Source organism: Gossypium hirsutum, chromosome A13 (assembly GCF_007990345.1).
Source record: "Gossypium hirsutum isolate 1008001.06 chromosome A13, Gossypium_hirsutum_v2.1, whole genome shotgun sequence".
NCBI classification, from domain to species: domain Eukaryota; kingdom Viridiplantae; phylum Streptophyta; class Magnoliopsida; order Malvales; family Malvaceae; genus Gossypium; species Gossypium hirsutum.
The window spans coordinates 4,976,946-5,002,744 of record NC_053436.1 but is presented as its reverse complement, the minus strand read 5'-3'; the positions used below and the strand labels follow the sequence as shown (position 1 = coordinate 5,002,744).

At 33.0% G+C, this 25,799-nt stretch overlaps 2 protein-coding genes and 1 pseudogene across 4 annotated transcripts; 1 reads left to right on the top strand and 2 right to left on the bottom strand.

Annotated features, from left to right (window-relative positions):
• Positions 1 to 14,131: 14,131 nt before the first annotated feature.
• LOC121212202 (probable quinone oxidoreductase) lies at positions 14,132 to 22,135 on the top strand. 3 transcript variants are annotated; one of them, XM_041084566.1, is made up of 18 exons: positions 14,132 to 14,284; positions 14,835 to 15,008; positions 15,181 to 15,275; positions 15,365 to 15,470; positions 15,729 to 15,805; positions 15,975 to 16,062; positions 16,600 to 16,792; positions 17,741 to 17,867; positions 18,621 to 18,701; positions 18,868 to 18,969; positions 19,114 to 19,209; positions 19,440 to 19,514; positions 19,931 to 20,050; positions 20,481 to 20,609; positions 21,000 to 21,077; positions 21,256 to 21,342; positions 21,694 to 21,780; positions 21,862 to 22,135. In XM_041084566.1, the coding sequence occupies exons 1-18, from the start codon at positions 14,230 to 14,232 to the stop codon at positions 21,910 to 21,912; spliced, it is 1,821 nt and encodes a 606-aa protein (XP_040940500.1). In that variant the 5' UTR covers positions 14,132 to 14,229; the 3' UTR covers positions 21,913 to 22,135. The 3 variants fall into 3 exon arrangements, with proteins under 3 accessions (XP_040940500.1, XP_040940499.1, XP_040940498.1); XM_041084565.1 differs by having other exon boundaries at positions 15,097 to 15,275; XM_041084564.1 differs by having other exon boundaries at positions 15,094 to 15,275.
• A 19-nt stretch (positions 22,136 to 22,154) lies between these two features.
• LOC121212261 (B3 domain-containing protein At3g19184) lies at positions 22,155 to 22,807 on the bottom strand. The gene is made up of 3 exons (XM_041084710.1): positions 22,649 to 22,807; positions 22,295 to 22,478; positions 22,155 to 22,165 (listed from the first exon to the last, which is right to left on the bottom strand). The coding sequence occupies exons 1-3, from the start codon at positions 22,805 to 22,807 to the stop codon at positions 22,155 to 22,157; spliced, it is 354 nt and encodes a 117-aa protein (XP_040940644.1).
• Positions 22,321 to 24,981, bottom strand: LOC121212203 (B3 domain-containing protein At3g19184-like; annotated as a pseudogene).
• Positions 24,982 to 25,799: the final 818 nt, after the last annotated feature.

Sequence of the window (25,799 nt, the reverse complement as noted above, 5' to 3'; positions counted from 1 at the left end):
TAATGCCATGCCTTGGCATGGTCTTACATGGGACCTTTGCCTTATAGTAACTCATCAATGTCATGTCTTGACATGGTCTTACATGATTTCATTGCCTTATAAAACTTATCAATGGCATGCATTGGCATGGTCTTACATGATATCCTTATCTTACCAAATGCCATGTTCCAAGCATGGTATTACCTGGTATTCTTGTCTTACCAAATGCCATGTTCCAAACATGGTCTTACATGGTATTCTTGTCTTAGTGCCAATGCTACATCTTGATGTGGTCTTACATGGAGTCCTTAATCAATGCCGATGCCATGTCTTCAAATTGTCTTACACGAGATCCTTGCCTTACCAATGCCATGTCTTGATGTGGTCTTACATGGAGTCCTTAATCAATGCTGATGCCATGTCTTGACATGGTCTTACACGGGATCCTTGCCTTACCAATGCCATGTCTTGACATGGTCTTACATAGTATCCTTAACCGTTAATTCCTCCTTAAATGCCATGTTATGAACATGGACTTTTCCGTCAATTCTTCCTTAATTGCCATGGTACAACCATGGGCTTTGAGATATCAATGCCTTGTCAAGTCATAGCTGAAACATACTTGCTCAAATTCTCAAGGTTAGTCACATAACTCAATAATAACAATACTAATAACAATAATTGTATAATAATAAAATGTTACTCAACTTACTTACTTACATTCTCAATCTCATCATATCATCAACTTAACTTATTCTCATCAAACGATGCTAGTCAATACTTTCTTGTTATCATACAAAGCCATAATACAATATATGGTCTTACATATAAATTATACAAGTTCTCTTTCCAATATCGAATTATTATCGAACATTAATCATTATATCTGAAACTCAATACTAAAGTATTTATGGCCAAAATATAAATTTATCATTCAAATATGCATAATTAAATGCTTATTAAACATATGAACTTACCTCGATACCAAAACGATCATTTTACCAACTTTCTCGATTTTTGATTTTTCTCCTGTTTTAGGTCCAAATCTCACTTTTAGGGATTATTGAGCTTGGAAAGCTTGGAAACCCTAACCATGGCTTCCCCCATGCTATATTCGGCCTCCATGAAGAAGATGGACCAATTTTGGATTTATTTTCCTTTTTTAATTCTTTTAATTACTAAATGACCAAAATACCCTTAAAGGCTTTTCTTTCAAATTTGTCCTATTCTTGCCCATTTTGTCCAAAATTAAATATAATGGTCTAATTACTAAATAAGGACCGCCACTTTAAGAACATATTTCAATTAAATCCCCTTTATTATCTAGAACACACATTTTGCTAATTTTACAATTTAGTCCTAATTATCAAATTAGGCACTTATACATAAAATTTCTTCACGAAATTTTCACACAATTATTCAATCAATGAATAAACCTTAAAACTTAATCGGAATAAATTTTTTTGACCTCAAATTTATGGTTTTGCAACCACTATTCCGTTTAGACCCTATTTCGGAATGTTACAAAAAGTGTTAGGTACTTGTAATAGTAAGAGGAATGATGAGTAATATACTCTTAATGGGCCTATAACATAAATGTGTTAGAGTGTTATAATTATGGGCACACTCTCAATAGGACCTACCTATATGAGTGGAAGCCTGACCGCTTCTAAGAGCTCAAGGGCTTGGCTATAAAAACACTTAAAAAAAGAGGTTACAGAAACATGACCATAATAGTGTCCCTATATACTGTACATTGACTGATGTTCAAATCATTTTGTGAGATGCGTTCAGTTAATCAAATGAAATAGTTGATTCAAAGCATAGTCTACCATGTAATTTCGATTAACTTTAACATGTTTCGTTAGGTGAAGGTTCAACTGTAAGACACATTCATTTATGCAATTGATTTCCAAGATTATCAAAATTTAGAACATTTTGAAAATAGGTGGGATTTTTGGAACATTTTTAAAGTATATATAGTGTTCCAATAATTACAAATGAAAAGTTATAAGTAGTAAATGTTACTTGGTTATTAATCAAAAGTTGTAACTATTCATAGTGATGAGTTATATCTCTTGTTACCAAAAGTTATGTTACTTAATTATAAATTAAGAGTCATAATTATTCATGTAACACACCTCGTTCGATCCGATCGTCGAGTTTAAGCATCAAGATACTATATTTAAAGGTATTAAAGCTACAGTTTAGTCAGTTCTAAGACTGAAACATAGTGCGTGTTGAGTCTAGAAATACATGCCATAATAACCTATGATAATGTGATGCCTTTTGATCTGAATTGAATATATTATCATATAGATAAACCATGTTGGTCAAATCCAATTGAGTCGTATCTGATGAAGTAGAAAGTAATATTTTTGTTTTCGAACAAGGAGCTGCTCATAGTGTGCCATTTCTGCAACGTTTAGGAAGTGATGCAAGAGATGTCTTCTTACAGATGATGAACCAATAGTTCACTCAATTTATGGGAGCTGTCCCTTCAGCTTCACAGCCTCAAATGCACATTCCTCTCCCAATAGTGCCTCTTATGGCACCCCTCTCTCCTCAAGGTCCCAATTCAATAACCATAAACCGTCCTCCAATTGATAAACTCCATAATTACGGGGTAGAAGAATTTAAGGCAAGAAAGATGTCGATCCTGCGAAATTCGAGTATTGGCTATAAAATACCTTGAGAGTTCTTAATGAATTATTGTGTACTCCGGAAGATTACTTGAGGTGTGGTGTGTCTTTGCTTAAAGATGAAGCCTATTAATAATGTGTAACTTTGACATTGATAACTCTGAGACATTGAGTAAATTGGGAATTCTTCCTGACCGAGTTTAAAAAGAAATATATCAGCTAGTTATACCTAGAGAAGAAGAAAAGAAAATTTTATAGAACTAAAACAGGGGAACATATTAGTAGCTAACTATGAGTAGAGATTGAACAAAGACATCCGTATATTAGTGGGAGCTCTGGAATTGAAAGAGTTCGTTGTTCTGTTTGAAGGGGCTAAAAAATGAAAGATATGGGTATTGAGAAAAAGTAAGCCAAATCCAAGATTTGAGATTCCGATAAGTGGACTATGGCAGATCTTTCTCGACTCCTCCATCTAAAAAGTTGAGAGATTGTCAAAGTTGTTTCTTCACTCCGTTAGGGATTTCTAGAAAAATGTACCAAGATAGAGTATTTTACGACCCCAGACTACGTCGGTAATTAGTGTGGAAGTGTTTGTAATGCAAATTGACCAATTTATAGACATTGTAGAAGAAATCAAATGGTGAGTATAGATTGAAAAGTGGAGCTTGTTTTCTATGCAGCTACAAAGAACATTTAAGAAGAGATTGCTCGAAAAGGTCATATGAAAGCAATGAACAAAGCGTAAAATCGATTTTAGTTCTACAACGGGTAGAAGATCGAGAACTAGTGGTAGTATTGGTGCTAATCAAGGTGGAACTAGAGACATGTCAATGAGGTATGAGGCTCGTGCACATGCTAGGGTTTATGCTATTAGGGCCAAAGAGGAGGCTACTGCTCCCAACATTATTGTTGGTATTTTCTCACTATTTGATAAATTTTTGCATGCCTTGATTGATTCTAGATCAATTCATTCATACATTTGCACTTCATTAGTAGTAGGAAGAGATATACTAGTAGAGTTGATGAAATTTAATGTTTGGGTAAAGTTGACAAAATTTGATGTTCAGGTAACCAACCCTTTAAGTCAAAGTGTTGTTGTTAATAAAATTTGTATGAACTATCCACTAAAAATTCGAGGCCGAGAGTTTTTAGTTGATCTAATGTTGCTGCTGTTTGATGAGTTTGTTATAATTTTCGATATGGATTATTTAACTCTTTATAATGTTGTGGTTAACAGTAAAAAAAAAAGAATATCACTATAGAGTGTGGATGGTGAATTGATAAATGTTGTGTAACAGCTCATTTTTAGTCAAATCGAAACAGTGGTTTTAGGACCACAAATCTAAATTTAAAGTATTTATTTTATTATTATTTTAATGTTTACAGCATGATTGTGTGAAAGTTTCGTTAAGAAATTTAGTCGTTTAAATGCTCAATTTGATAAAAAGGACTAAATCGCATAAAGTCTAAACTTTGAGTTCTAATAGCTAAAGGTGTTTAATAGCTATAGAAATTTAAAGTGGAGGTCCTTAAGTGGTAATTAGACCATTGGTTGCTTAATGGACATTTATGGACATTATTATTGTATGTTTTAATGTTTAAGTAAAGGGTAAATAGGTAATTGTTAAAATAAATAAAAATTAAAGAAAAGAAAATGGCCATCATCTTTCTCATTTCATCTTTCCATAACTAAAATAGCCATTTTTGAAGAAGGGAGCTCCTGTTTTTCATTTTTCTACATGCATGGTACGTTTTAAATTCTATTTTTAATAATTTTTATGTTTTCGAAGTCGTTGTAACTTAATCTAGCTAGTCCAGGGACTAATTTGAAAAAAATTTAAAGATTTAGGTTTTTACATTGATGAATTTATATTTTTTTTGATGTTTGATGATAGAAAATGCATGCTTGTTGTTAAAAAACAATATTTGTTAAGTGATTTTTAGTAAAATGTCCAATTAGGGATTAAATTGTGAAATGTGTAATTTTTGGGGTTAAATTGTGAAATAATGAAAAATATGGGCTATTAGGGACCTAATTGAAATTCGTCTAGCATGGGTTGTGGTTGAATTTCATGAATTTGTGATTTTATGAAATAGGGACTAAATTATAAAAAATGTGAAATGTTAGGGGAAAATGTGTAAAATTTCCTTAATGTATAATTTGGACTAAATTGAATAAATATATTATTGAATAAGTTAATTTTGATTACATTTAGATCAATAAAGGCAAAATATGGACTTAGATCGGGGAAAGAACAAGGTTTTGGATTAATCGACTTGTTTTGCCGTTTTTGCATCTGAAGTAAGCACGTATGTAATAATCTTTATTATAATTGTATTTAAAATGCTTTGATATTGCATAAATTGTGAATACGACTCTACAGATATGTTCGATGATGATTCAACAAGTGAGAAATCCGGGTTGAACCTTAGGAATAGATTAGTATACAAAATGACATGTCATTAAGGGTTATTATTGTTTTGGGTGCTGGTCCATACGTTCTACCGATGGCTGAATTATCCGGCATGTGTTGTGGATACTCGTCAGCTTGTGTGAGCAGCACCGTGTAGCTTCGTCATGATCGTCAGCTTGTGTGAATAGACCCGTTGATAGCTCGAGAGTGAGCATTATTGAGATATGATACTGAGATAGCTTCAGCTATGTATTGGCGCTTCGGTGAAAGATTTATTGAAATAGCTTCGACTATATATATATTGACACTTAGGGTGCGAGATTCTCAAGTATCCTGTATTATTCCTAATGGTTCAATGGGTATATCGAAGATATGAAATGGTGAGAATAAATACGTATCAGAACAGGTATGTATAGAAACTGAATATGCATCGAACTTATGAAAGAAGTGAACTCATGGTTATATAGATGATTGAATACATGTTAAAATTGTGGTTAATTATTTTGTGGTATGTTATATGTATGTTTTGAATACTAAATTAAATGGTGAATTTTGCTTATTATCTTCATACGAGCTTATTAAGCTTTATAGCTTACTTTGTTTATTTCCGTGTTTTATAGTGAAATTAAAGCTAGCTCGGATTTGGGATTGTCGGAGACTTCATCACACTATCCTACTATCAATTTGGTACTTTTGAACTTAAGTATCTTGAGTATATGACATGTACAGGAGTTTGGTCATTTTGGTACATATGTGTTAACTATGAATTTAGCCATTTGAGTTGGCTTGTAAATGTTTAATATTTGGTTTTGTATATAGCCATTAGAGTTGGCTTACTCTAGCTGATTTGGTTGTGTAAATGGTTCTTGTTATGTGCTTGATTATGGATATGTTATGCTTGTTGATATTTGGTAATTAAGCTTATTAAATAGTTGAGAATTGAATTTGGTATGTTTGTGAGATTAGGATAAATGATGCATGGTTGAAAGTGGTTGTAATGTTGATTTAAGCTTATGAGATTTTAGTAGAATTTGAATAGCATATTGTAGTATTGATATGTTGGTATTGGTTGGTAATGAGATGGTATAAATGATGCTTGAATGAGGTTGATTGAATGCCTTTTTATGTCTTGTTTTGGTGCCAAATGGATTGTTTTAGGTATATGATAAGTTGGGTGGCAAATTGGCTTGGTAAATAGCCTATTTTTGTCTACACAGGCAGAGACACGGGCGTGTGTCTCAGCGATGTGTGGCACAAGGTTATGTTGCATGGTCGTGCATCCCTTGGTGTTGAAATTGATATCAAGTCAGTATGCTCTACACGGCCCAGCATGTAACACCCCGAACCCGAGACCGACACCGGAGTCAAACACGAGGTGTTAACAGACTATAAACCCCTTATAAAGATATTTTCCAGACACTGCCTAATCTGCGTACTTGTCGCTTTAAAAATCATATCTTGAGTTTCACAACTCGAAAATCAGTTTCGTGATTTTTCCCTGAAACTAAACTCATGTTCCCATCTACATGTTTTTTTCTAGAATTTTTGGTTGGGCCAATTAGTACAGTTTATTAGTCAAATTCTCCCAAGTTACTGGGGTCGACTACACTGACCTTTGCGCGTTACGACCTGTATATCTCCCTGTACAGAACTTCAATACTGATGCCGTTTGTTTCTATAGAAACTAGACTCAGAGAGGAATCTATACATATATGGTACGACTCCTAATTATCTCTGGTTAATTTATAATGAATTTCCAAAGTCGGAGCAGGGAATCCAGAAACCGTTCTGGCCCTGTCCCACGAGAACCTGATTTTCTCTTAACATACTGTCCATATGATCTTTTCGTTACTTCTATATGAAAATAGACTCATCGAGCTTCGATTACATAATTTATTCATCAATCAATTCCATTCCTACTATTTTTAGTGATTTTTCAATCTCATGTCACTGCTGCTGCCAGCATCTGTTACGAAGGCAACCATGCCCACTTCATGTTTACTCCTTGATCCAACTAATAATTCCTCATGCATATCACAAATTATGATCATGACTAACCATGCCAAGGCTAATCATTGTCAACTTCTCCCTACTACATTATTGCCATATCATAAATTTTAACACCAAAACAATTAACCATTACATATGGCATAAAAAGGTCGAATCATCAAAATTTACGACCTAACGTTATGAAACCAAACCCAACCGAACATTTATGCCATTTTCGCATGGCTAAAAGTTTACATACCAAAGTTCAAACACAACATAATAGCCTATACATGCCGAAATGTTCACCTAAGCCGACTAAGAAGAAAGTACCAAAACTTGCTATCCGGTGTGATGACTTCGATGACGGCCCGACCACGCAAAAAGAGATGTGTCCAAGAAACCTAGAATAGGTGACAAGGAAACACCGAGTGAGTTGATAACTCAGTAAGTCATAAGCTATGCACTACCATCCATCAATAACATTATCACAAGAGAAAACAAAATGGAACGAGGCTAATTACTCCATCCATTCCGAACCATACTCTAGTTCCTCCAACCTATCGGTTCAATTTCATACCAATTTATGCATTCACAATCCACATACTCATCAATAGGATATTCGAGGCATTTTCATAAATCATTTTATTTTCGTTACAAACATACAACTAAACGGCCTTTCACCCATTCTACGATAAATTTTATGTACGTGACTTCAAGTATATTTGTCACGTAGGTTCAAACTTACCAAGCTCAACACCAAGTATAGACATAGCACCTATTAGCCATGAACTCAAGACACTTACCCGATCCGCTGTCCATGATCGACTCAATAGTGTCGCACACATAGTGTCCGTAATGATTCAAGGATGTATATTAAGTCCGCACACTCAGTGCTATATAGTCAACTCGCACACTTAGTGCTACATAATCAAACTCGCACACTTAGTGCTACATAGTCAATTCGCACACTTAGTGCAACATAGTCAATTCGCACACTTAGTGCTACATAGTCCAACTTGCACACTTAGTGCTGTACAATTTAAATCCGCACACTTAGCGCCAATCTCATGGTCATAAATGGTTATACCCGCACATTTAGTGCCGAGATTAACAACTCAACACAGCTCACCTCTTTTCTTTTCGTTCAACAATTTCATCATCACATACATACATGTATATATATATATTTATTCATTCCATTCAGCATCATTACATAGATGTTATAACCATTTGAATTAATACCAAATATATGCTTAATGACTTACCTTAAGTCGGATGGAATGCTTCCCAATCGACTACTCAATATTCTTGGCTTTGCCTTTGCTTGTTTCCCCCCCTTTGGATTCTTGAGCTAGAATAAATAAGTTAATAGTTTAATTTATCTTGCAAGATATTCATAAATATGTAAATTTAATGATTCCACTTCTTCTTGCAACCCTCCTTGTTCCAAATATCAAAATTTCAACTAATGTTTAGATTACATCTCAAAGCCGAATGCATTATCATTATCAAAATAACATTTGGTCATCATTTTGTCATTCAACACATTTTTTTTTCACTTCATAAACATTTTGACCGTATACTTCTAAACTAGCAAAAGCTCCCCATTTATTTGTACTATCTTTTAAATACTATCAAGTTCATATACTTCTAATTTCTTAAGTTCAACATCTTAATGCCCATTATAGCCACTCCCATAATCTAAATTTAAAAATCGGCAACACCCACATTTCAACTATCTTAGCCGAATACTCCTCAACACTTAGACCAAAGTATGCACATTAAACTTAATACAACTTTCATTATACCTTTCACCCTAAAACATAATTTATAAATCTTGCCCTTCCTTCCATGTTTCGGTCAATTATTCAAATTACCTCATAGCATGAACATTTTTTTTTCAACTAATCTAGCATGACTCATTCGGCCTTAACAATGAACCACTTTTCATACAAGGACAAAAATAAATCAAATGAACCTTCCATTTAAACCCCATTCTACCTTCTACTCATTCAATAATACATGTAAACAACTACTAATTCTAGTACTTTGATACACGGTTTAGTGCCCAACCATCATAAAAGTTTGAATCTTTCTTAATATTGTCAAAATACATTCACAAATTAACTTAAACATATAAGAAGATTTAACTAACACTTCAAAACTTACCTCCTACTAGCAAGAAGTAGTGCCGAATTGCCTAAATGAGAATTTTCCTTTTTCTCTTCTTTGGTTTCGGTTTTGGCAAGGTGGAGAAGAATATGAACACTCCTCTTCCCTTTTTCTCTTTCATTCCATTTTATTATAATTATTTTAAGTCATTTGTTAACTAAACAAAACATAATAAATTAGAATAAGTGGAGCACCATCACTCCTTGGCCGGCCACCCATCATCTTTTGGGCAATTTGACATGCAAAACCACTCTTTTTGGTACATGCACTAATAGACCATTTTAAATTAGACTATCATATTTTTACAATGTCTCAAATCGATCCCAATTAATAATTTCTCATGCAATTGGTAAAATTAGGGAGTGAAACTTCCACATACTCATGTTCACACATAATAAGCATAGAATATAGCAAGTAATTATTTTTACGACTCGGTCTTGTGGTCCCGAAACCACTTCCCGACTAGGGTCAATTTTGGGCTGTCACACAGCACACGGGCGTGTGTCTTGGTCGTATGGCATAAGTCAGTATACCCTTCTAGTTTAGGCTTATTTATGGGTTTGATGAACATAATTTTTTATCCGTATTTTGATTGGTTCATTGTTGTGTTCATAAATGACATATTGATTTACTCGAAGAATGAAAATGATCATGATCAACATTTGAGAGTTGTGTATGCCAAGTTTAGAAAATGTGACTGTTGGTAACGAGAAGTGGGATTTCTAGGCCATGTGATATCAGCTGAAGGCATTCGAATTGATCCGAGTAAAGTCTCAATTATTGTTAACTGGAAGCTTTCAAAGAATGTCAATGAAGTATGAAGCTTTCTGGGATTGACCAGATGCTATCTACGATTCTTAAAAGGATTCTCAATAATAGCTCTTCCGTTAACAAAGTTATTATACAAATATGTCAACTTTTTTTGGTAAAAGATAGCGTCACCAAGGTTTCAAACAGTTGAAAACAATGTTAAATGAAGCTCCGGTTTTAACTCAGCTTGAATCTGGAAAAGAAATTTATGTGTTTAGCGACGCTTAGTTAATAGTTTGAGTTGTGTACTGATACAAGAAGGGAAAATGATTGCTTATGCTTCTCAATAGCTTAAACCGCACGAGAAGAATTATCCTTCTCATGATCTAGAACTTGTTGCAATGGTTTTGGATCTGAAAATTTAGAAACACTACTTGTACGAGAATGAATATCATATTTTCACAAATCACAAAATCTTATTGGCATGTCAATCGTATCATAATTGTTTACTAATTTTACATAGGAATTAACATTATATTCGTATTATTTAAATCATCCCAAAACAGAACGTTTCTTTACAATTTATTCCATCTTTCACCTTTTTGTACCAAATCAAACAACTTTAAAACTTTATTTACTCACAAGTAATTTCATATTGCAATCACATTTATATTACCAATACACATAATTACAACATATGAACTTACCCGACAAAACTCAGCAAACAAGTTGAATCGTAGAAACTAGTTAGCAATTTTATCTTTTCCCCGATTAACCTCGACTTGATTCAAATATTGATCTATACGACAATTTAATTTAATTTATCAATTCCAAATATCCTACAACACTTAAATATATGCATATGAAAATTGAATTTTGATTTTTGAATGTTTCCTAAAGTTTTTCATTTTATTCAATTTAGTCCCTAAAATCGAAAATGTCATAACTTTCAAATTTGAGCTTCGATTTTGAAATCAATCTCAATTTAATCCTTATAAAGCCTTCTAATACTTAAAATTATAGAAATTTAACCTCAATTTCAAAATATTTACACTTTAGTCAATATGTTCAAAACTAACAACTTTCACTTTACAAATTAGTTATTTTTAATATCTAAGCTCAAAATCTATCAATATAGTACCAAAAGCTTCAAGAGCCAAAAATGAATTTTTTTTAAACTTTAATAGTTTCACAAATTGATCCCTAGGCTAGCTAAATTAAGAACAAGGGATCTCAAAAACATAAAAGATTACAAGAAACGAACTTGAATTCACTTACCAATTGAAGAATCAAATGTTGAAACCCTAAAGTGAAACTCCCCACTCGTTTTTGATGAATATTTGGCTAAGGAGAGATCAGAAAGATAAACTTTCTCTTTCTTTCCATTAATTTTATCATATATATATACACATAAATTAATCACTAATTAATCAAGATTAATCTAATTAACTATACTTAATTAATCTTAACCTTAATTAGTTAAAACTAATGGATGCTAACATAAATTTCCACCATCCATCAATTAAAATTGGTTTATTTTCTCGTTTGATCCTTTAGCTAATTAAAGTTTATAACAATTAAACTTTTATTCCTTTTACGATCTAGTCCTTATACCTTAATTAGTCACCAATTCAGCAAAATTACCTATCCAAAATTCAATTAACCTATACAATAACTCAACAAATATTTAATAAAATTATTTACATGCTTAATTTAAGAAAATGAGATCCCAATACCTTATTTTTCAGCACCACTGACTTTAAGGACAAAACACGTACCTTAATTAACTATACAATTAACAAATTCATTAAACCAAAATTCAATATAATACCATAATTAATTCGTAAATATTAAGTTGTAATATTTATGGACTTAACCATCGGAGAATGAGGTTCCGAAATCATCGTTTCCGGTACCACTGAAAAATGGGTTGTTACAAGTATGTTTCAAGATGATTTAGCTTAGGTAAGGTTTGGAGATTGCATGACTCGATTGTTAGAAGTTATAGTGATTGACTTGTTAAGAACTTGAATATAAATGTTTGAACTATTTGTCATTTTTTGGTATTGTTTTGAGTCAAAGAAAATTGGTATTTGTTGATCATGTGAACATGTTTGGTATAAAAGTATGAAAATGTATTAAATGGTTCATTTTTATCAAAAACAGAGTCCACATCCCAACGAGCATCTTTTCTTGTTGCAACGTCAATTGGTAGTAAGTGATATCGTGCCATCGTGACCTAACATACTAGTTTGGCGATGTCCCGATGTGGAATTGATGATGTCATGACGTCAATCCTATAACTATTTACAATTTGGTCGTGTTTCGTACTCGGGTCGATAAAAGAGTTTTCATAAGCTCGATTAAGACTTAGAATTAATTTTTTTAATAATTTTGAATGTAATAAACTCTTAGTTACATGTATAAATGATTATATGTTGTTTGATTAACTGTAGTTGCTCCGACAACGAATGTAGAATCCTGACGCTCAGACCTGACGATCAAGTCGAGAAAAGGGTGTTACAATTCAAATAGATATTTATTGAATAATAGTGTTTATTGCTAAAAGATGTGACTATCAATTTGGATAGTTATATCTTTATGAAGAGACATGAGAACTCTTATAGGAGTCAAACTTTATTTGTTTGAACACCAAAATACATCAAAAGTTTCTTTCTATTCTCCTCCATTTTCTAATATTCCTAAATTGTTTTATAAAGAATTAATGCAAAAGTTCTTTATTGAAATTGATATTCTTGCCATGCTCTACTCAATGCTCAGTGGACTATTTCCATTAGTATAAAATGTGGATAGTCATTAGACTTCATTGTATCCTCAAGGTTCTTTTGCCGGTAATTCTTTGTCACATCAAAATATAAGTGGGGACGAATAGAACATTAAATAAAATGACATTAGTATACATCTTGGAGCCTTCACTAATTTCTCATAAGTTTATTTCCATTAATTTCACTTATTATCCGTATTAAATTAAGATATCACCTAACTTGATTTAATAAAATTATTCGTAAAAAAATTGAATCTATTAAATATTTTCATTTAATAAGTATAAAAATATTATTTAAACTAAAAACTTTAAAAATTAAAATGCATAATGCATTCAAATATTTAGATTCAAAATTGTTATTCTAAAAGTAAAACAAATTCAAATATCCATTATTTAAATATTTTGATACAAAGCTAAAGTAATGACGATAGGCAAAGAGTCGCAGGGTTTTTTTCTAGAATGCTCAAAATATCACAAATTGGTTGTTCACTTAGTTGCAGACTCACCATAGTGAGCCAAAATAGAATGAATAGGCCATATAACCAAACTGCATCTAACAAAGGCAATGCAAAAAGCTTAGCGAACGAAGTCGAGCCAAACCTTCAACGAGAGACTAATTATATCTTTCTTTGTCTTTTTGGTCGACTGGAGCAAGGTGGCCTAAAAGAGTATATGAGGCGTTACGTATAGTTCCTTTATTACTTCTCTATCCTTTAAAGCTCACTTGTCTTGTAGACGACTCTTCTTTTTAGGTATTATTTATCTTGTAGGATAATAAATAAATGTGATGTACAGATGATAGGTACTTTGTTCTTGTTAAGAGATGGCTCTTAGAGTTAAGCTTATAAGGTAAAAGGCTTATAATGTCTTGGTCAACAAAATTTTGATTTCATAGATGTCATTAATTAGCAAGATTGGTAAATAATAAGATGAGTTTCTAAGGCAAACTTGATAGTTATAATTATAACAAAATCCAAATTCAGTAAAAAAAAAGAATTCAAATAATAAATATTTCAATATTAAAAAACTCATATAATAATATTATCGAAATCTACTATATTTATATTTATAAAAAAATAAATACCCAAATACGCAATGCTCATTTAAAATTATCACGTGGTGGCAAATATCACGCGCTGTTGAAGGCGGTATGATCGATCGCGCTAATCGGTTTCATACAGATGAATACGATGCCGTCACTCAATAAAAAAATGACGGTAAAGAGTACATGGCCGGTGTTTCCACGTCTTTTAGGCGTCAATGAATCTGGTTTTTTGCTTTCATCACCGACGAACGATACCTTCGAGCAATAGCGACAAATATGAAATACATTAAATAAATATTTATATTTCTTTTTTTAAAAATAGTATTTATATTTCCAAAGTAGCAGCAAAGTGCCATAATAAACAATTTCCTAATAATCAGGTATACGTTCTTTTTTTTTTCTTTTTTTTACTTAATTCCAAACACAATAACAAAAGAAAGCAAAACAAAAAAAATGGAGCTTAAACCTGGCTTATCAGCTCTGGTCACTGGCGGTGCTTCCGGGATTGGTAAAAACTTTCATAAGCTTATTGTTTCTTAATATTTTGTTGGAGATTGCAATATTTTTGGAGTTTTTTTTTTTAAAAATTTGGAATCTACAATTGAAATGAACTTCCGAGAAATCATGAACCGATTGCTTTTGATTTATTATGAACCGCTTAAACTTTAAGATTGTGAAATGGATAATGTAATTTATTTGAATTCCTGTTGAATTATGTGCTGGTGAAGCTTTGTTTATTTCAATTTATCCGGAGTTGTATTTAACGCATCTACAATTGAAATGAACTTCCGAGAATTCATAAACCGATTCCTTTGGTTTATTATGAATCGTTGAACTTTAAGATTGTTAAACAGATAATGTAATTGTTATTGAATTATGTGCAGGTAAAGCTTTGTTTATTTCAATTTATCAGGAGTTTTAATTATCGCATCTCTAATGGAAATAAACCTCAGAGAATTCATTAACCGGTTGCTTTGGTTTTGTTATGAATCTCTTGAACTTAAGATTGTGAAGCAGATGATGTAATTGATTCAGATTGTTCTCGAAATTATGTGCAGGTAAAGCTTTGTGCTTAGCTCTGGCTGCGAAAGGGATATTTGTGACAATTGTAGATTTCTCGGAAGAGAAAGGGAAGGAAGTTGCTTCTTTAGTTGAGATAGAGAATTCCAAATTCCATCAAAATTTAGGCTTTCCTTCTGCTATTTTTGTTAAATGCGACGTTACTAGCTTAAGTAAGTTTTCATAGGGTTTCTTTCATGTAGTTGTTTCAGATAATTACAATATATGTTTAAAAAACATTGCTTCTTATTTGATTAGGAGATTTAAATTTAGCATTTGAGAAGCATGTCTCAACATATGGAGGACTGGATATATGCATCAATAATGCTGGCATTGCTAATACAGCACTTTTCTGGAAGGATCAAACTGATGGCACTAAGACATGGAAACATACTATTAATGTCAATCTTGTTGCAGTTATTGATTGTACTCGCCTCGCGGTATTTCTTCAACTCTTTGTACTTTCTGCAATTTTGGTTTCCCAGTCTCTAGGTACAGCAATGAATAATTTTCTCAATTCTTTGAACAGATTAAGAGTATGCAAGCTCTGCAAAAGCCTGGGGTGATAATCAATATGGGGTCCTCTGCAGGTCTTTACCCAATGTACATTGATCCCATCTACTCTGCCACAAAAGGTTTGCGGGTTAATTGATGTGACTTTGGTCATTGATCTTTTTAGTTAGCTTATAAAGAACGGATGACTGCTTATGCATTACCTCCAGTTCGTGTTGTCTCTGATTGTTTCCTGAGATTAGTGCTGGAAAAGGGAAAATGGATAAGTTATGAATGGGTTTTATGGAATAAAGATCCGAGAAAAGTTATCTATCGATATAATTCTTGCTTGTAAGACATTAATGTAATTTGATCATTTGCTTAAAATATCTTATTTTCAGGCGGTGTTGTCATGTTTACTAGATCACTAGCTCCCTACAGACGTCAAGGAATACGTGTGAACGTTCTTTGCCCTGAGGTAAATCTCTAGGTTGCAGAATTTTGAATGTTCTCAATCATCACAGCCTCCTGGATATGTCATAAAAGTATTCATTTTGTTAGTACTATTTACTGTGTTTTTTTGGTTGGGGGCTGATATTGTCTGCAAACTATTTATCTATATAACTTGCCTTCGAATTTGGATGTAGTTTGTTCAAACAGAGATGGGAGAAAAAGCAGGCGCCAAATATATTACCCTACTGGGTGGCTATGTGCAGATGGAAAATGTGGTGAAAGGTATATTATCATTTATAGAATAGTCTCTGCTCATTGAAGTCTTATTTAGAGCAATATTTCTCCAAGTCCTGTCTACATTGTTGTGCTTGACATTCCCAAATTTGGACCCGTGTCAGATATTTGATGCTTTCAAAGTTTTTTCATATACAAGAATCATGCTTTGTACACATGTATTGGAACAGAAATAGTCTAGGGAGGATAAAGAGTCGGTAACATAGGTTGTGCTAAAAGCTATATGCTTTAATTAATTGGACAGGAGAGTAAACAGCGTACTGCATTCCCCTCTGGATTTATCAGGCCTATTTGAGACTCAATAAAAAATGAGCTCCGTCAGATAGAAAAAAAAGACTATTGGTTTTCCACTTGCTTGGCATTTTCTTTTTCAGAGGTTTGTCATTGACAAACTCTGTTACATAAGCACTGAAGTTAAAATTAGTTTTTGCATGTCAAATCACTTCTTGTTCAGCCCCAAGGTTCTCTTTTTCCACTTTTGAAAATTTTTAATTTATTACTTTCTATGCACTGATGCATTTCTAGGTGCTTTCGACCTTATCATGGATGAGAGCAGAGCTGGTTCTTGCCTATGGATTACAAACCGCAGAGGCATGGAGTATTGGCCCGGTCCAGCAGAAGAAGCAAAATACCTGGTGCTTTCTTCTTCAAGTTCCAGGAGAAAAATCTCATTCCGAGCTCCTCTAGGCGCCCAACTTCCTCAGAGTTTTGAGAAAGTGTAAGTAAAATGTCAAAATACTGCTTCAGTTCTGAGAATTTAAAGTAGAATTACCTGAGGGGAGGAACGGGTACGATTCTTCGGCTGGCCAGTATAAACTTTAGATTAAGTTCTTGCATGGTTTCGGAAAACTACATTTTTGGAACAACATATGTGAATCTAAAAGCTTTTATTCAGCTGACATTTTTTAACTCAATTACCTCGTTTGTGTCAAGATCTGCCTCAATAGAGGCAGCTGCCAAAACCTTCCACTTTTAAGTAACCCAGTTGTTTGTCAAACTTGTGAACTCAAATCACTTAATGGGATGTTTATTCTGAAACATTCTTGTGATAAAAGAAAAAAAACTTAAAAGGTTATTTCCTGTCGTCCTCAAATGCCAATAGGCAGAAATTCTAACCATTTCCTCCAGTGAATCCAGAAATCTTGTATCTCCTCATTTTAGAAGCCTGCCTAATCAAATAGCAGAGCACAAAAAAAAAAAAAGAAAAAGAAAAATAGATAGAAAACCGATAAGAAAGAAAAAAGATAGTTGGATGGGTGAAGTGTATTATATTAAATACTTGGGTAGAAACAGATGGGCAAGTGACATACAATAAATAGTTTCTGCATATTTCCGAAAATGTATACAGGGTGAACTGCTAAATTTGCCTCTGTAGGGAAAACAATGAGGGGCTCTAATTAACTATGTACCGTCTGCCGCTTTTACAGCATTTATGGCCTAGGCCCTGGTCAATTAACTAATACAATACTTTCTTAACATCAATTTTCTTTTTTGTTTCTAGTTCTGCATCTGCTCATTAATCTCAAACTCTCAACTCAGAAGCAAGCATTTATAAATATTTTCTGGTCAACTTTATTTTGTATCAGTTGCTAATAACATAAAAGGTAGGATGTTTATTGGTTTCTTGTAGCTGCTGAGTGCTGCCTTTTTTTCTCTCCCTATCCAGAGTTGTGCATAAATTGACTCACAATTTTCGTGATGCTACCCACATAGTACGTACACCATTGAAACTACCAATTGAATCAGGGCACGTCCTTCTGAAAATCATTTATGCTGGGGTAAACGCAAGTGATGTAAGTTTTCTAGTATCCTTTAATGATTAATTTGATTTGGAGTTTTATTAATTAAATATTTTGTGTAAAGATTGTGTACGACTTGCTTAGATGGCTTGCATGAAAAAGGATGGGGAGTCAATAAGTAAGTTACTTAAGAGAGGTGCAAATGATTGCAGAGGCTTGGATGATAACCAAAATCATATAGACTGAAGATATAAGGAGAGATCTTGGCATCTTAACATGTTCTTGACAGTTAGATTGTGTGGAACAAAAAAAGGGTTAATTGAGCTTAAGGATGTAGGATATCTATTGACAAAGAAAGGTTGGCTGTAGATATTTTGAAAGAACATGAAAGATAAGAGATGGATGAAAGAAAGGAATTCCTTCTTCAAGTTTTAATTTTAGGACACCTTCAAGCCTAGGGGAGAAGATATCACTTGGAACTACTGGCTGTGGGTTCTTTGCATCTATAGGATGGAAAAACTTGGGAAAGTAAGAAGGGAGATGGTCGGCAAGTTCATATTCATCATCATTTTCCTATTAAAAAAAGCATTTGTGTTTTTCTATCTTTTCCCCTAGATATTAATGGTGTGGACCTAGGAAAGAGAACAAGTATCATGATTTCTTTTTTGTTTTGTTGGTCTTACCATCCATTCATTAATCATTTATTCCTGTATTGTTTTCTGCCTTTTTTCCATTAGGTTTATATATCAATAACTGCTCTTTAATGTGTAATTATATCTATTTTATTGAATAACATGCTACACACAGGTGAACTTTAGCTCAGGCAGGTATTTCCTAGGAAACAAGAAAGATCTGAGTTCCCTTCTTCCATTTGATGCTGGATTTGAGGTGCGGGAAAAATATTAACTAAATGCCAACATTTGGTACTATAATTCAATTATGTTGATATCTTATGGTTTATTATTTTTCAAATTATCACTGCATGTGATATCTAGATTTTTTTTGGCCAAACTTGTAAATGTCTAACTAACTTCATGTTATTTTGCTGTTACAGGCTGTGGGAATAATTGCCGCAGTTGGAGATTCTGTAAGTAATTTGGAAGTTGGAACTCCTGCTGCAATCATGGTTTATGGAGGTTATGCTGAATTCATGACGGTATGATATCCTTTTTTTTAATTATTTATTATGTTTATAAGCATCTTGTTTTATCTATCTATTTCAATTTTTTTACATGCCTTTCTACTTAAATCATATTTAAATTGATAAGTGAATAAAATATTGAATGTTGAACATGATTAGGTCCCGTCAAAGCACATACTTCCCATTGGAAGACCTGATCCAGAAGTTGTTGCTATGCTTACTTCAGGATTAACAGCATCAATCGCATTGGAAAAGGTCCATTATTCCATTTTTTCTTATTTAGATGTAAACTTTTCCATTCTCCCCAATCCCTTGTCTCTCATGAACTTTTCACCCATCATCCTATGTCATATTATTTTTTCTTGCCATATCTCATCTTTCTTCATGTTTTTCTTGGTGTACATTGTAGTCCTCCATTCAAAATTTTTCTCTCTGAAAGTGTTTCCGTTTCCCTCTTTTTTTTGTTAAAAAAAAAAACTTTATAGGTTGGTCAGATGGAATCTGGGCAAGTTGTCCTTGTAACTGCTGCTGCTGGAGGGACCGGACAATTTGCAGTCCAGGTTCGTCCTAAAATACGATATATTACTTGAATTTGTACAAGCTCTATGTAATAGTGGCCAACTTTAATCTGGAGGAATAATTATGGATACATGTTTAATGTTTTCCCTATTGTTTGTTGAATAAAGTCCAGCTTTTTGAGTTCTATCATTACCTTATTGTACTTCTGTTTTATTCTTAATTGCTTATCTTAGTTTTATACATATTGACTTTTGATATTTATTTATTTACGGAAATAGCTTCAGAGATATACTTTATATTTATATGATCATCATAATTTCTTCCTCCAGTTCAAGTAGCTCTATTTTGTGGTTGTATTTGTTATATGACTTTAGCATTATATATATCATTTTTGTATACTCCTACCCCACCCTTTTTGGGCAGTAAACAAAAATATTAATCATAACTATATGTGCAGCTTGCAAAACTGGCAGGAAACAAAGTTGTTGCCACTTGTGGAGGAAAAGAAAAGGCCAGGCTTTTGAAAGATTTGGGGGTTGATCGAGTCATAGACTACAAAACTGAAGACATCAAAACCGTATGTCTGAAATTCTTAACTTCTTTTTCCTCCTTTTCTTTATTTGGGGCACCAATTGGATTCTTAACTTCATTGGTTTGATACAAATAATTTTTAGTGCATAACATTTGATCAGATAATTGCTGCTGTTTTTTTCTCAATACTATTAATTCTAATATTCTCTAATAATTAGCTACGCTGTATCTCTTATCTCTAATATTATATCCTTCAATCATTTGAATTTTGAACTCCAATTAAGAGGGATTGTAGTCTACTTGATTTCTTTTCCAGCTGAGATTATTCTCAACACCTCTTCCATGGACATCTATCTTAGTTGCCATCCTTTAATCATCATCAATGCCCCAACTTCTGATCACAGCACAGTTTGCATGACTAAGATCTTGATTGCCGTGAATTAATGGACGGAATCTAAGACTTTGTGGATTGGCAGGTTCTGAAAAACGAGTTTCCTAAAGGAGTTGACATTGTCTACGAATCTGTTGGTGGTGACATGTTTGATATGTGTTTGAATGCTTTGGCTATCCATGGACGTCTCATTGTGATAGGAATGATCTCTCAGGTTGTTTCTTTCAGAATGAACTTACAAATTTCTAAATTAACTTGCTATAGTTCTTTGTGCTTTTGACACATAGCTTTTAGTTTTTGTACCTTTTATGTTGTGTTTGCACTTTTTTTTCTTTTTTTTTTGCTCAAATATGATTATTTTTGGGTAATTTAAAGATAGATCATTTGTTAAATTAATTTCTTTGAGTTTTGGAGCTTGAATTATTTGCTATGGTTCTCCATGCTATGGATATAGTAGTTGTAGATTGTCAGAGAATTGATCAAACTAAATGTTCCCAACCTTAATATTGTTCCTAATGAATTATTAACTTACCTCAATTCAATGTAGTCAATCTTCATATTTGCAATTTAAAGCTTCTGATTAAACTATTTGTTTTATATGTAGTATCAAGGGGAGCATGGGTGGAAGCCAAAAAATTATCCTGGTCTTGTCGAGAAGCTTTTAACCAAAAGCCAATCTGTGGTATGTTGTTGTCAATTACTAACTTTAAGCTGTTTAGAAGCAGTCTTTTGATTCTATGTTGTTCTCACTCTTCATTTTCTTGGGCATCCTCACGGAAGACACTTGCTGTTCTGGTTTAAGATGGTTATCTAGTCTTCTTGACTGAGGAAATCTTGTGCTTTTACTGTTTTGTAATCAGGCTGGCTTTTTCCTGCCACAATATAGCTATTTATGGAAAGAACACCTGGCTAGACAATTTGATCTTTACTCTTCGGGGAAGCTTAAGGTACTTTTAATTGTTTTATGCTAGAAATACTTCTGAGCGGTTGAAAAATGTTAAGAAAAATTACTTTAAAAAAAATTGACAATTTTTACCATTGTTATCAAAATGTATCTTTTTAAAAATAAAACATTTATTTTAGGCATATTGTTATTAGAGAACACTTTTTCAGAAGGTAAAAGCTAAAATCAAAGGTTTACCAATTTTTTTTAAGTTTGAAATCATGATATAAATTGAAAAGTGCTTTTTAACCTTAGTGGTAAACAAAGTTGCTGTCAATTTAGAATACATTAGATATTATTTTATAGCTTAATATTGATGGGATTCAAGTTCCTAACATGCATTCAATCGTAATAGGTTGCAATAGATCCAAAAAGATTTTTAGGCTTGCATTCTGTTCCAGATGCTGTTGAGCATCTTCATTCGGGTAGAAGTAGTGGCAAGGTGAGCACAAATCATTTATGAACCTCGGTCCTCATTCAGGCAAATCAACTACTAAGCTCCTAATGCCATTCTATATTACAGGTGGTGGTTTGCATCGATTCAACCTTTGAACAGCAAATGGCTAAGTTATGATGTGAAGATGATGAAACCATCCTCAAACATAATAAGTTCCATGAAAATGGTTACATGGTTTGAATAAAGGTTTAGACAATTACTGTTAATTGCATTGCTAATGGTAAGATGATAATCTTATATTTTTTTATCACCCTTAGGTAGCAAATACCATACAAAATCATCAGCTAAATGTCTGCATATTCTTTTTTAACTGAAAACAAAAGATATCAGTACTGTCTCATGGCTTGGCTGGAGAAGATCTACCACTTCCCTGCAAAAACCAGTTACAAAACAGAATATATATGAACATAGATATGAGATACAATATATGAAAAAGAACTAAAATATCCGTAGCAGATATATTATGTAAATTGAAAGTTTAGGAGTGGTAAGTAATTACTTGCACGGATTCGTTTAGATCTTCTGTTTTGGACATCTGGCTCAACATCTGCCTCTTTGTCACCATCCTTTCTTTTTTCTTCTTTTTCATCTTCTCTTTTTTCTTCTTCCCTTCCATCTTCTCCTCCTTTTTCATCCTCTCCACCTCCATTGTCGTCTGACTCGTATGCCCTGATAATATACACCTATGGAACAGTAGTGGTTGACATAATTAAAACAGCTTTTTGCAGTATGATCTTGAGCCGAAAGTGGCATGTTTGAGGACATAGCTAGAAATTATTTAGAATATGTAGTATTATAGTGGCTGATCAATGTTAAAGCATGAAATTGAAGTTTGGGGAGTAGTGTTGGTCACCTTAAACTCTGTAGGAGCTACTAGCTGGAATACTAAAGCATCCCCATCAACAAGATTATGGTCAATTGAAAATCCTCTCCAACCACCACTAAGACCTGTTTTGTCTGCAAGGTATTTGGTTACAAACTCCTCTCCTTCCTCATCCACCAAAGTTACCATCACGTCATGATGAGGCAAGTTTTGCTTGCAAAACTGGTTCGGTAAGCCTATTCAATATGTCACGTTCCAAGATATTAGTTCATGGGCTTATCTTTACTTTGAAGGAGTGCAAAAATCAAGAGCCTAAGAAAAATGAAAGAGTAGCTAAGATATCTTACTAGCCAAAACCCTCCAGTTACATGTGATTGAAGCATGGGCTTCACAAAACTTGGGTACTCAGAATCTAATGTAGATTCAAGGTGTTCTGCTCTTTCAATTGCATAAGCTCTTTCTTCAGCCGAAGCATAAACTCGATTAAATAGATCTCTGTGGCTGTGGCCTCGGTTGTACCCCCTGCACTAGTACAATATGTAAGACTGGAACAATCTGAGAAAGCAAGAATCTTCACACACACACAATATATATATGGAAATCCGATTGGAGCTTAACCTTCTGAGTCTCTCAAAAGGTTCAAGAGGAACCTGCCATACCAACCATGAAGAAAATTGGGTCAGAAATCCAGTTGTGCCGTCGTCATTGAAACATTAACAATCAATATAGTAAACAGAACTGTGTATTGGGTAGGTTTTGTTAATTTTGGATTAGAAATATCATTTTGGTTTAGGTTAGTTTCAAATTCGGATGGTTCCAAGTTCAACTAGAGGTGTTCAAATTTCGGCTAAAATTGAATTAACCTCTCAAACCGATCTAATTTGGTTAATTGGTTGGTTAACCGATCAAATTCGATCGGAGGTCGGTTAATAATTTTTTAAAAATTCAATTAATTCGGTTCGAAAACGGGTAATTAACCAAATTAACTGAATTTAATAATTAATAATACAATTTATACGTAATTTTAATTCAGTTAATTCAGTCAAATGAGCATTTTTTTATATGTTTTATACTTGTTTTAACCAAAAATAAATAAAAACATATAAATTTTGATTCAATTGACGGTTAAAGTATTAAAAATTTTAGTTAATTCAAATAATATTAATTCGAAATGGTTAACCGTTCGAACACTTCTAAGCTCAAAATAATTTAAGGTTCACATAATTTAAGCTTAAGGCCTTGGTTTTTTCAATCAGGTCATTACAAATTCAAAACATTTCAAGCTGGTCAGTTCAATTTAGGTTCTTGTCATTTCATCCTTTAAATTTTAAGTCGATTTCAAATTTGGTTGTTTCAATATTAGGTCATTTTTGAGTTCTAACTGTTTTTGGTTCAAATTATTTAAGTGTGAGGCTTCAGTCTTTCAGGTTGAGTCATTGTATATTTAAAACATTTCAAATTATGATCAAGTTTGAAACATTTTAAATTCCTATCATTTCAAGTTTAAATCATTTTGAGTTTTGGGTTGATTTCAAATTTGATTGTCTTAATCTTTTAAATTGTTGGAATTATTTCTAGTTTAGTATATCTGAGATTGAAGCTACAATATTTGAAGTTATGATGAGTTTAGGTTTACACCATTTCGAGTTAGCTGTTGAAATCATATTTAGTTCAGATTAGTTTTATATTCAAATTAGATTGGGTGAGGTTATTACAAAGTTAATGAAAAATCAAAGGAAATAAAAACTGGGCCTTTCAAAAATTCCAATCCTGTTGACCGTTGTCATGAGACGGAGAGAGAGAGAACTTACGTCTTTGTAGTCCGGTTTGGGTTTGTCAGCAACACGACTAGACCGTCTCACTGCCGTCAACTCCACCTGTTTCCGAGGTGTTCGGGGCTTTGCCTGCGTGATTTGAATTTTGTAAGCTCAAAAAAGTTATAGATAAATAATAAAAATAATGAGTGTGCATAAAATATAACATACTCACCGGAGATGACTTGACGCTCTTGCTCTTCAAAGCCTACGAGAGGCCTTTGAGATTCAGTTCTTCCATCCTCTTCTTGCTCTCTTCCAATCTCCTTTTACGCATTTCTTCATAGCTTAACTCTGATTCCGCCATTTTCTAGGAAACCAAACAGAAATGACAGACAAAGGGTCTTCTTATTTGAGTTTTGCAAAAGAAAAACTGGGGAAAAAAAAAAGAGGTGGCTTGAGGTTTTTGACTTTTGCCCTAGAAACGAAACAGAAGAAGATGAGAGACAGCACACTGTCGCAGAAGAGGAAAAAACAAAGAGTGAAAGAGAAGTGCGCCGCACTCACTATTATAGCTGTTTACGTCCAAGAGTTTTGAATTTCAAATTACTATTTCTATTACCGCGATTTTGGAAGTCAGAAATTGTCCTCATTTTGGTCTTAATATTGTGTGATAAAAAAAATTAAAAATTAATAAATATATATATTTACTTTTCATATCAGTTTCATAATCTACATTTAGGAATCGTGATTACTTTTTCGAATAATATTTTTTCTAATATTAAAAATTAAACCTAAATCCTAGAAAAATTAAAAAAAAATTTGCACCAACTGGGAAATAAACAATAAATAAATTTTATTTATACAATGTGAATTAAACCTATTCAAAAATTAAATTATTTGTAAAAATTTGAAAATTTATCTTAAATTTTATTATTCAAAGTTTGTGTCTAGTTGAACTCATTTTCAAATTTATAATATTTTTTTAAAATTATGCATTATACAGTTTTATATGATAATGAAATTTAAATAGATTTTTATTTCTTTAAATGACTAAATTTAAAATTTCAATTCAATACTTTTTTTTTTATTAAAAAAACCCAAAATATGTGGGATGGACGCAGCAAGGGATGTCATCAATCAACGAATTAGATAGAAAGCGAAGCAAACCTTGTGCGTTCTTCAACAGTAATGATACTGCTACCAGCACTGCAATCTTTCATGGAACGTATACTGCTTTCGGTCTCCTCACCACATGATCAGCAAACGAGGCTATCAATCAACCCCCTCCTGCATTGCTCCACATTGGTCAAAATTCGGTCATTGACAACTACTCACAGCAAGTTTCGTACCCTTTGACTTTTAGGACCTCTAAACTTCCACAGAAAGGAACAAATATCATCTCTTAGATTGAACCCCGCCGTTAA

Bases quoted from the DNA above. Each gene is read 5' to 3' on its own strand.
- LOC121212202 (XM_041084564.1), top strand. From the start codon at position 14,230: ATGGAGCTTAAACCTGGCTTATCAGCTCTGGTCACTGGCGGTGCTTCC. The intron at 14,285-14,834 runs GTAAAAACTTTC...AATTATGTGCAG, and splicing joins TGGCGGTGCTTCCGGGATTG to GTAAAGCTTTGTGCTTAGCT. The intron at 18,702-18,867 runs GTGCGGGAAAAA...TTGCTGTTACAG, and splicing joins CATTTGATGCTGGATTTGAG to GCTGTGGGAATAATTGCCGC.
- LOC121212261 (XM_041084710.1), bottom strand. From the start codon at position 22,807: ATGGTAACTTTGGTGGATGAGGAAGGAGAGGAGTTTGTAACCAAATAC. The intron at 22,479-22,648 runs GTGACCAACACT...ACTGTTCCATAG, and splicing joins TAGCTCCTACAGAGTTTAAG to GTGTATATTATCAGGGCATA.